Source organism: Mus caroli, unplaced genomic scaffold (assembly GCF_978045245.1).
Source record: "Mus caroli unplaced genomic scaffold, Mus_caroli_1 scaffold_17, whole genome shotgun sequence".
Classification (NCBI taxonomy): Eukaryota; Metazoa; Chordata; class Mammalia; order Rodentia; family Muridae; genus Mus; species Mus caroli.
Genome location: NW_028227272.1, coordinates 78,599,603 through 78,611,097, shown reverse-complemented (window position 1 = coordinate 78,611,097; position 11,495 = coordinate 78,599,603). Strand labels below are relative to the sequence as shown.

The 11,495-nt window shown below is 31.1% G+C and overlaps 1 protein-coding gene across 1 annotated transcript in view; it reads right to left on the bottom strand.

Annotated features, from left to right (window-relative positions):
• Positions 1 to 2,873: 2,873 nt before the first annotated feature.
• Ncam2 (neural cell adhesion molecule 2) overlaps positions 2,874 to 11,495 on the bottom strand; it is a 431,584-nt gene continuing 422,962 nt past the window's right edge. The window contains exons 17-18 of the mRNA XM_021184925.2: positions 10,829 to 10,948; positions 2,874 to 8,169 (exon numbers count right to left, since the gene is read on the bottom strand). Of these exons, the coding sequence (XP_021040584.1) occupies positions 8,058 to 8,169; positions 10,829 to 10,948 (232 nt within the window). The 3' untranslated portion in view covers positions 2,874 to 8,057. The remainder of the gene's footprint in view (positions 8,170 to 10,828; positions 10,949 to 11,495) is intronic.

The following is an 11,495-nucleotide window of genomic DNA, read 5'->3' as shown; positions in this document are numbered from 1 at the left end:
CTGATATTGGATTGTAAAGTGAATAGATAAATAAATTGAATAAAATCAATAGGATAAAATTGAATGTGATTCATGAAGCAAATATGTTTTCAGTGTCCTGTTATATAGATTAGAGTTGGCAAATAAAGGCTTCTCAAAACGTATTCACATCCAATTATGAAAATATAAGTAAAAGATGATATTACAGATCAGGTTAAAACATGAGAAAATATGCTACATCATCTAAGTGGCCATTAAATGATCCCTAAGGTCTTTGATCTAAACTAAGGAATCACAAAATCACCACCTCAGAGGAAGAGGTATGTTGAGGGAAGCAGAGATCTGAGATGTGTAATGGATGTTTTGTTTTTTGTTTGTTTGTTTGTTTGTTTTTTGTTTTGTTTTGGCTTTTCGAGACAGGGTTTCTCTGTGTAGCCCTGGCTGTCCTGAAACTCACTTTGTAGATCAAGCTGGCCTCAAACTCAGAAATCCGTCTGTCTCTGCCTCCCAAGTGCTGGGATTAAAGGTGTGTGACACCACTACCTGGCATGGCTGGGTTTTAAGGCATTAAAGTCACTGTGATTTTTAAACACAATAAGAAATGAATACAGTAGTATCAATAAATGAAACTGAAACTGCCTTACAAGATCTCTGACTACAATAAAGGACTAGAATTCCTGTCATCCTCTTGGTGCTTCTGGGATTGAAGAGGCTAAATTGAAGGTCAGGAGACAATTATTGAATCCTTGAAAGTGCTTTACTGCCTGAAGACTAAAAAAAATACCTTATTTGAGGAAATTTCTGCTTGTGACAAATAGGATAAGCAGTTTCTGAATGTGACTAAGATTTCCAGCCATCAAATTTGTTTTCATTGCATCCAAATAGAATGTGGACTGAGGAGAAGGGACAATGAAGATAAATGTTCATTGTACATCTGAGAAGCATTCTCTTCTACAATGAGAATATATATGCCTCATATACATACCTTTTGTAAATCAAATGAATATTGCAAGCCTGAAGTAAAAAGGGGCTTAATGAATTTGTACTTTGGACTTCTATTTCTTATACTCCTTTTTGGAAGCAAGTAGCCAAAATATGCTAAAAAAAAATGAATGCCAATGTAGTCAAATTGACAAAGAATAATGAAAGCCAGTATTTTAAAAACCATTTCCTTTCAGATTGATGTGTCGAGCAGCTGTGTTAGATCACTGCCTAACACAATTTCATATCAGAATTAATGTTCAAAGACAGTAAGCAGGAGACTCACAATCACAATTTTTCTTTGCTATGCAGTAAACACCAAATGATGAAATTAGCAAACACTGATCAGTAAATATATGAGTGAGGTCTTCAAGATGAGTAATATATATGGATTAGAACCAGTAATTTTTACCCAATTTATAAAATAAATGTCTACATAATATGTCCAAGTATAGAACTAGCAATGTACAGAGCATCAAGACTTTGAGTATAGCTTTTTTGTTCCCAATTCCACATCTGAGTTCTTACCTGAATTGTAAAAAGGTTCCAAAGTTCCCATAATCATCTGTTTGCATGATGGCTCATTGTGGTTGTCAAGTGGAGTGCATCTGGAATCAGGTAAAATACAAAAACTGGCAGGATTTTTTTTCCCTTGATTGGATTATTTGAAGTGGAGGGACTGATTGCAAGTCTAGATCATTTGATGGCTGAAGAATCATTGTAAACCTGTGTCCCAGAGTCAAAAGAAAAAAACATGGAAGCAAAAAGGTACTGATTTTTTTTTTTTTTTGGACAGATTTCCCTGATTCTCACTGGCTGGTTTATCTGTCCTGCTGTGGCAGTCCTCAGCTGGTATTACAGTCTATTCCTTTGAATACTCCTAGGTAAACTGAGGACCAGTTTCATGCTTCCTGCTGAATGGAACAAATACCAGATTCTTAGCCTTTCTGTCAATATTATAGCTAGACCAGAGATGATAAAGGGCATCAATGAACCACGCTTATGCTATACATATGTGTTAGCTTATTGTCAAATGCATCAATATTTATGTTAATTGTAATAGAATTACATTTCTCCTGTTTCTCTCACCCTTCCCCACGTGTATATATTTTCCTGTCCTGCTTTCTTTGAATTTCATGACATTTTTTATTCATCTTCATTGAACACCTATATATCCATATGCCTATTCCCAAATATAACCTGGTCAATCTGTATGATGTTTCTTGTATCTATCTTTATAGGGCTAATCATTTGGTATAGGAGAATCACGTTGGTATTTTCTTAACTAGGGAAGGACTTTCCTACCACTTTTAACATTCCCTCATTTCCTATAGTTCCTTGTGTAGGGTCCATGATACATAGGCGTTTCCACTTCTACTTTGACATGTCTACTGGTGTCAAATATGTTAACCTTGTGCTAAGCTTGTGTTTATGAAGTCACACTGGTGAAACCTTTGTGGAGTAACAAATTTTGCAAGGCTAGAATTAAACAATAATGAGAATGAAATTTTAATATCAGAAAATAAAAAAATCTGTGATATATTATATATGTATGTACATATAGTCAATTTCTATAATACCCTTCTTTTAAACTTAATAGTATGAAATAAAATTTCAACATGAAGTAGAAACAGACAGCATAACCCTATTTCCCATGCCCCCCTCGGTAATACTAATGAAGTTAGTATTTGGTGTCTCTGTGGCAATTGTTTTATTTTTTCTGGTATGGGAAGTGTTTTATAGGCCATAGTCCTGTGATTCAAAATGCTACAAAATGCAGAAACCATTTTTCTTCTGGCCACCTAGAATTATATTTGTAAATCCTAGACACTAAATTTTTGTTAATTACAAGTTCTCTCACTACTGAGATATTGTTAGAAAAACATAAAATTTGACACTTTATTAAAGTAAAAGTATCTTTACTATTAATATACAAATGGTGAAGAGTGACAATTTTGAAATACCATAAGCCATACTTTCAATGTCTTTCATAAATACAAAACTTCAACATTTGCAGTATACTTTTTTACAGTTTAGACATATATATACAGCATTTCATAGGGACATACTATATTGAAATAATAAGAAAACAGGATACTTAAGAATAAAGAATTTGTATGGACTGTGTAAGTTAAAGAAAATAAATGACTGTATGTTTTTATGTTACTGAATAAGAGGATAGAATTCACATACCCTCAAATATGACGGTTTATTTCTATGTTGATTAAGTTACACGGGGGTGAGGGGGAAATTCCTAAACCAACAACATTTTTTTGAAGATGCAGAATAGTTGTTCTTATTTTTAAAGATATAATTTTACAGTAGTGTGTTGTTAGGCTTAAACATCTCATTTTAAAATTGAGTGATAGAGTAGATCACAGTTCAGGTGGTCTTCCAGATTCCATTAGGGGCTTTCCTTACTCTGCTGTGACTGATCCTAATATTTGCTTGTAATGTTTCTATTCCTTCATCAGGCATTTCTGTGAATCCTTCAAAGGAAAAGTTCATCTCTGTATAACTTAATTTCTCTTTTCCTTAACTTTTATATTTGGATATGGCAGAAACATTCCAAACATCATTTCTTTAATTGTTCTCTTCCATGCAAGGCTAAAATTAAACATGAAAAGATATGAGTTTGGAAATCAGCAAAAGATAAAGTTGTGATATATATTTTTCTATAATCATAACCATGAACAATGCCTGATATGTAAACCCAAAACTTTTTTCAAAACCAAAAAAATTAAAGAGACAATATGAATTAATTAATTTATAATATTATAAAAGTAAACATTAATAATGACCCATCTTTAAGAATATTAAATGAGTTGCCAAATAAATATTTACCATTATACATAATAAAAGTAATAGATTGTTATATAAAGGAAGATATTTATTATTTTAGTAATATTGTTAAATAGCTGCACTACATTGGTGAACACAAATAAAATAAAATAAAATAAAATAAAATAAAATAAAATAAAATAAAATAAAATAAAATAAAATAAAATAAAATAAAATTGGTGGAGCCCGGAAGAAAATTGGACGTACTCACCATTTCCTATTGCTAGGCCCTTTATAATATTTTCATTTATACATAGTTGTTTCATATTAGAATATTTTTAAGACCATATATATATAATTTTATCTTAAATAATTTAACATCTATGTTTAAATTTGAATTTTTAACCAACCACGATTTAATTTCAGCATATGTAAATATATCTATATGCTATTTACGCTTTAGACAGAATGTTCCAAAGTGTTAATTAAGAGAAGAAATTTGACATAAATAAGAAAGCTCTCATTTAAAAATGATTTTCACCTTTCATGAATTGTTAAAAATAATCCCTCTGAAAGAAAACACCATGAGAAAATTAAACTAAGCATTTATATCATACTCCATAAAAAATAATATAATTTTAGTTATTATATGCTATGCAGTATTTCCTAAATTAAAAATGTAAATTTAAACTTCTCTTTCTCTTTCAATTATAGACATTTTGATATTTGTTTTTCTTGTCATCATATGGATGATTTATGGTCTCAACTGCAACAATGAGGATCCAAGTAACACTCCAGTGATTGCCCTGATTTTAAGGAGCATCTGGTGTGTTTCTTAGAGCTAATGTCACAGTTTTCTCAATATGGTCTGATCATCTACAAAAAGAATATAGAACAAATTAAAGTATCTTATGGGTGGACTAAAGTACACTTTGAGTGTATACATATTTTTTTTTTTTTTGGTTTAGATTTTGTGTCTAAGGGAAAGAGGTTGTAGCTAAGTTTTTTCATTGAGTGTAAACACTGCAGGTTTAGTGTCACATGTTCAATTAAAACACTTAAATAGTGAGAGTGGTTGTAATTTTTCTTTATCAGAATGTCATGCTAATATAAAGGCACAGATACCTGTTACTTAGTCAAAGTATTAAGATGATTTCAATATATAATTAATTGCTGGAACTTGTAATTCGTTTGATTAGTAATAACTTTTTATTTATCTATGTGTTTAACTCAAAAACTAAGATTCATATGACATCTGTTGGATCAAAAAGCCTTTGAAAATGTTGATTTATGTATTACTATTTAAAATAGAAGTTTTAAAGACTGTTAATGTTAGAGATTAGTATAAATAGAACAGCAATGCTTATTATCCACAAAATAATAAATTAACCTGTTGACATCACCTTTATGAACTCATTTTTAAATCATTATGAAGCACTTTTATACACTCACTTGTGTCAAATTTTAAATAAAATATGAATTAATTTAAATACTAAAATTTACTCATATGATGTCAAATAGAGATTGTCATTTTTTAACTATTCCCAACCTAACATTTATTTTCCTCTTGTTTTAACTGGTGCAAAATTTCCATTAACTTAACAGGACTTAAATTTTGTTCAGTGGCTGCTTTATCATACTACATGAGTGACACCCAGGTAGTTATTAAAAGTACGTGAATTTGTTTAGACTAAAACAAGATTAAAAAATAAGCAATAGATACTTCCAGGATTAGTCATGAGATGAGATCTTTCAATAAGATATTTATCTTTTGGAGACTTGACAAATTGTGTAATTAGGAGAACTTCTCTGAAATTTTGAAATGTTTTCTACATCAATATGCTGTTTCTCCGGGGCATCAACGTCAAGGACAACATTGGTTCAGCATCTCCTAGACAATTGATGCCATGTATGGAATCTATCCAAAGTTACCTAACAGCTCCATAAGATGGACGAGAATTTAACACTATATATATGTAAGTTTAATTTTGTTTCTTTACATAGAAAAATCTGAAGATATGATAAAATTAAAGTTTCAAATTGAGAAAACACAAAATATATTTTTCTTCTGATTTCTCTGTTCTTGTGGTATAGCACAAACATGACAATTCTAAACATGCGAAATCGCTTTATCAGTCATACAAATTATTTTAATATCATTAGTTTAAACCCATGTGGTTCTATCCAGGAAAAGAAATCAGTATTCATGGCTATTGCTTCATAGACACCACTAAGCCTGTTCACTTTACACAAACAAACAAATTCAAGTATTTCGACTAGTTTTAGCACATTTGGTACAAAACAAAACAAGCATAATGAAGTACATCCTACAAAGAAACCCAGATAACCAGACAAACAGAGGCTAAACACCCCAGGCAACTCTGTCAATAACATGTTTAATAATCACGTTGGTCAAAAGGGTTAAACTGGTTTGTTTGCTTACTTTAGACATCTTTCAGATTCTTAAATAGGCACAGATTTATATTTGTGTTCGTGTGTGTGTGTGTGTGTGTGTGTGTGTTTTCTCTCTCCCTCTTTCTTTAGAATATGCCAGGATGAACAGGAAGGAGAGGTCCCTGTGTTAATTCTGAATTACAGCAAAGCACTGTGAATAGAACAGCACCTTAGCATTCAGTTGGGAACACTCAGTCTAGTTGACAACTAACCTATGAGGAACAACATACATGGGGCTCTCTTTGGATGACACACAAGCACTTTATAAATAAAATTATTTCAGAGTGGCATTAATGTTTTATTATACTTTCAAAAGGGGACTTATGAAGAGAGATGGTGTAAGAGCAGATCCATCTGCGGTGTTAAAAATATTCCTTCAATAATCTATTACAATATATTCTCCAATATATTAATATTAGAGCTGTTCGCTTGATACCCAAACACTAAAGGTTGTGAGGAGGGGAGAGTCTTTAGAAACATTATAGTCTCTGACTTAAGACATCATCAAAACGCTACTCCCAACATGTGCAGATTGATGGTCACAAAGGTGGTTTTTGTTACTCATAAGTTAAGTCGTAATTCAGACTTTGACCTCAGGGCATTTGCATAGCTTGTAAGATAGTAGCTAATATATTCTTATATAATACACATAATATTAGAAAGTTTATGTTGAATAGTTAAATGATTGCTTCAACCATAGCTGTTTATCAAAAATCTTAAAGTAGGTTTTAAATGGATTTTAGAATGCAATGTTTTAAATAAAACATTAGTAGCATTTCAATTGTTCAGGTTTTATTCTGGCACATTTGTATTATAAATTAAATCTGTTGAACACATACTTTTATAATCCAGTAGCCACTTTCATTTAATGAGGGACATATAATATTAATGATCATCTGAAACTATACATCAAAATATATCTAATATGAGTTGAAGTACTTGAAAACAACCTTATTTTTGATAAATTATTTTATAAATAAAAATAATCATGTATTTATAAATATATCAAGACAGCATATTGATATTTTCCCATTTAAATTCACTTTATTTGAAGCTGAGGGCAGAAATCAATACCATTTTTACTTGTGATACATTTACTTTTTGTGTAATCCACTGTGGGTGAACATGGTATACATAGAAAGAGATTTAGGAATCTTTCTAATCGAATTTTACACATAACTAACCTGCTTTCAAATGTGTAACAATTTTGTCCTGGTATCAGGGTACCTAAGATCAATGTCGAAAATGCAGTGTGGTCATAAGGTGAAAAGAGTTCTCCAACAATGTTTCAATTTCTAATATCTGCAAAAGATAACTGACTGGCCCTTTCAAGCCTGGGTTCCCTGAAATTCCCCTGATAAAAAGCATACCCTTTATTATGTGCCTTCGTCTTAGTCTGAAAGCCCTCACAATCGTGTGTTTGCCCAAGATAAGATTTATAAACATGCAGGGCTTTCATACCCTTCCCACACATTTATCTCACAACGCTTTTCTCTGCCTTCCATTACAACCTAATATTTTAGATAGAGAGAAACATATTTGTTTGTGTTATAGAAGACAAAAAAAATAACACTTTAGCCATCAAATAAATTGCAGTACTTCAATTATAGAATCGAACCGAAACCCCAAAATTGGTGCCAATCAAGTCTTTATACCGAATTCTTAACAAAATAAACAACCACCACCACAATAACAGAAAGAAATGGGTTGTGGCAGGAGGAGTTGGTCGTATGTATATGTGTACAAGCTATTCCAAGCTAGACTTTTCCCGAGAAATTAAGGTCAGTGGAATAGTTTTGGTCATAGTGTCACTCTAAACCAAATGCTCCTTGAGGTGCTGACCAAGGTGCTGAAATCAGTGGTTATGCCTTTATGTCATCTTCTTTAGACTGGATGATGTCATTGGACACTTTAATTTCTATAGTTTCTGCGTTTAAAACCTCTTTTCCATTTTCTTCTTTTAAAGGCAATTTTCTGGAAATAAACAGAGAGATGGCAAACTCAGTTTTTAGGTGTATAATTTAAAACCTGCTTCTGACCATTTCAAAAAAAGAAAAATGAAAAAAAAAAGAAAAGGAAAACAGAAAAAAAATTGTTGAGTACACCCTGCATTAATTATTACAGAAAAAAAGACACAAACTTATTTAAATAATCATTTTATTCATTGAGATTTTAATGTAACTACATTTCCTCCTTCCCATTACTTCCTCCTGGACCTCTCATATATTTTCTTTGCTCTTTCTTATATTCTTGGTCACTTTTTTCCATTAATATTATGTATTTATATATATTAAAATGTATTTTGAAATCTAAACTCCTCAGTTTGTATGATGTTTATTTTATGAATGTTTTTAGAAATGTTTTTTTAAGTATTTAAACAATTTATTGAGAAATAACCTAAGATTTAATAAAATAATTATCATTTACCATTAATAATATAATATAAAACAAAAGGTATAGGAAATAAAGTATTTGTGACTCTAGATGAATCTAATTGTTTATTGTGAGGTAACTTTGATTTTATACTGTGTATAAATTAAAAACAAATTTGTTTTGAATTATTAGGGTCAGAATTCTGATCTATGTCCACTACTTTTTTGATCATCTCTAATAATTCTCAAAAGAATATCAATTTTGTGCGGGACACACCACTGCATTCAATTAAAAATGATGTGAGTTATCAATTTTTTTGGAAATTGATAGAGATTAGTGTCATTTACAAAATTGTTTCTTATAATGTTCCTTTGGTGTTTTTCATGTTATTTTTCTTAACATTTTTTATCACTATTAAATATGCTGTGAATTTTTTTTCTGATTCTGACAATGAAACATATTGTTTTTTAAAGTAGATGCATATCTTTATGTATATGAGTGTTTGCTTGCATATGTCTGTATACTGCATGTGTCTCTGGTGCTAACAGAGGCCAGAAAAATGTACGTTTCCTGGATTGGACTTGTAATGGGTTGAGAGGTATCACATGGGTGATGGCTGGGAACTGAACCTGGGTTCTAAACACTGAACCATCTCTTCACATTTCTTGCTTCTTTATTTCTAAAACTAAGATAGCTTCATTAAATTTTAAATTGACAAAATGGAATGATAATTTTATATTTTTTGTCTATTACAACATTCACTAATTGAGTGTTCCATCTTATATATGCTTCTTTGGGAACCTGATAAAATGATTATATCCAAACGTTCATAAATACAACTTCAGCCAACCTCGTACTTAATTTTATCATTATATAGAAGAATTAACATTGCTAACTTAGTTCCTCTGAGTTTACTTGCAATATACATTATATTTATGAATGTGGACAATAAGCACTTTATCACAAATATCCAAACAATTATGATAAAAGAAACTATGAAAATCAGTGTGGTTTGGTGTAGTTGGCCAGAAGGAAAGGAGCTCAATACTGGAGAAGAGGAAGAGGAGAGAGAATAAGGTATTAAAGGCCTTGCCTGGCAGTGAATCCTATGAGTGACAACACTAACCTGCTAGTCAAGGTGCTATAACCTTAGAGTGGATTTCAGGCCTTACCTGATTTGAAGCCTGTTCCACAGTAAAGGTTCCATACCTGGTGTATGAATTGGTTTAAAAATGATGGGTGAGAAAGTATAAGTCTTGAACTTATTATTGTATTTTGCCTAAATCAAAAAGGTTACATACTAAATATTAGTGGTTTTACTCTTAGAAAAAATGTTTCTCTCTGTCTTAATCCCTCTTTACATGAGTCTTAATTAATTCAGAGATTCATATGTTTTCTAGATGCTGCCAATAAGCAGTAATTAAAACTAGTGCCCTTAAAGAACATTAATATCAACCATTCAAAGAGATATAGAACATAACACAAGAGGAGTGAAATGAATATTAATACAAAAATTGGATTTCTATGAGATGTTTTCTTTTGGCAATTTGATCATTGATATGGTGATTTGATTAAAAAGATAACTATCTGTCCTGATCCATCACAATTTTGAGCCCATCATGAGTCTGTCATGGATTAGAGGCATACTTTAACAGGCCATATATTCTCCTTATGAACTATTAAGTACTGGTGGATTAGGGACAAAATCTTTCATTATATTCTGTTGTATACTCATTGATAAGGCCATCAAACTCCAATGGAGAGTCAAATGCATGGACACAAGAAGGCACATGTTAAAAACTCGATCAAGCAGAAAACAAAATAGAGCCATAGATGCATGAAAAGAAGTTATAGAGGGGAGAGAGATTGGCAAGACTAGGAATAAGATGAGAAATAGTAGAATGTAATTAGAATACAGAAGATTGGTTTATAAAATTATCAAAGAACATATTAAAGTTAGCATGAGAAAAATAACTTCTTTAATAACCTACGCATGTTGCAATGTGTATCAATATTCAGTGAGACCAAGGATTTCATGCCCCATATATATTTTAGTAAAATTTAGCTATATTTTAAAATGTAAGAAATTATACTTTCAAGGGAAATATCTTACAATGGACTTTAAGAGTTAAATGAACTTTAATTTAAAAACCCAAAATATTTCCTTTAATAAAATGATATTATTGATATGACAATTACTTAAATATTTTACCACTTTACTGTTACATATCCACAAATGCAAGCATGTGCAGCTACGTACTCAGGTTCTGTTAGCGGTGTGGTTTCATTTGGTTCATTTACTGGACTCCCGTCTTCATGGTTAGTGATTCTTTCATCTTCTGTTCTCATTTCCACTATCGGTTCTTTTGATCCATCTTTCCTAAAAATGATATAGAAAAAGATTTAATTCTTCTATGTGTCATATATGCTCATCTAGGCTTACACACACACACACACACACACACACACACACACACACACATGCTCATGCCTGATTGATTTCCAATAAATCAAACATCGAACACTTTTCCTTTTAAATTGATACCTCTGGGATTTTTTTTCCTAAGGAAGTAGAATGAAGCAATGTAGTTTCTTTTGATTACAATTTTCTTAATTTGGAGGGTAGACTGTTTGTTTCTTTGTTTTGGTGTTAGAAAATGTACTGAACATTTGTAAGTCTAGCACCCAGGAGCAAGTCAGGAAGTTTGAAAATTTGAAGCCAGTTTAGACTTGAGATGATAGTCATGTTTTGAGAATACAAAGAAAATTATATTGAAAAAGTCACTTAACCAATAAAATCTAAGTGCTAAAAATTTAAATATTTCATTTAATGTTTATAATTTGAAGATTTTCTTGCCTAGTTAGAAAAAAAAGTAAGCATAAAGTACTTATAAAAATTTGAGTAATGTACAACATTGGAAACAGTG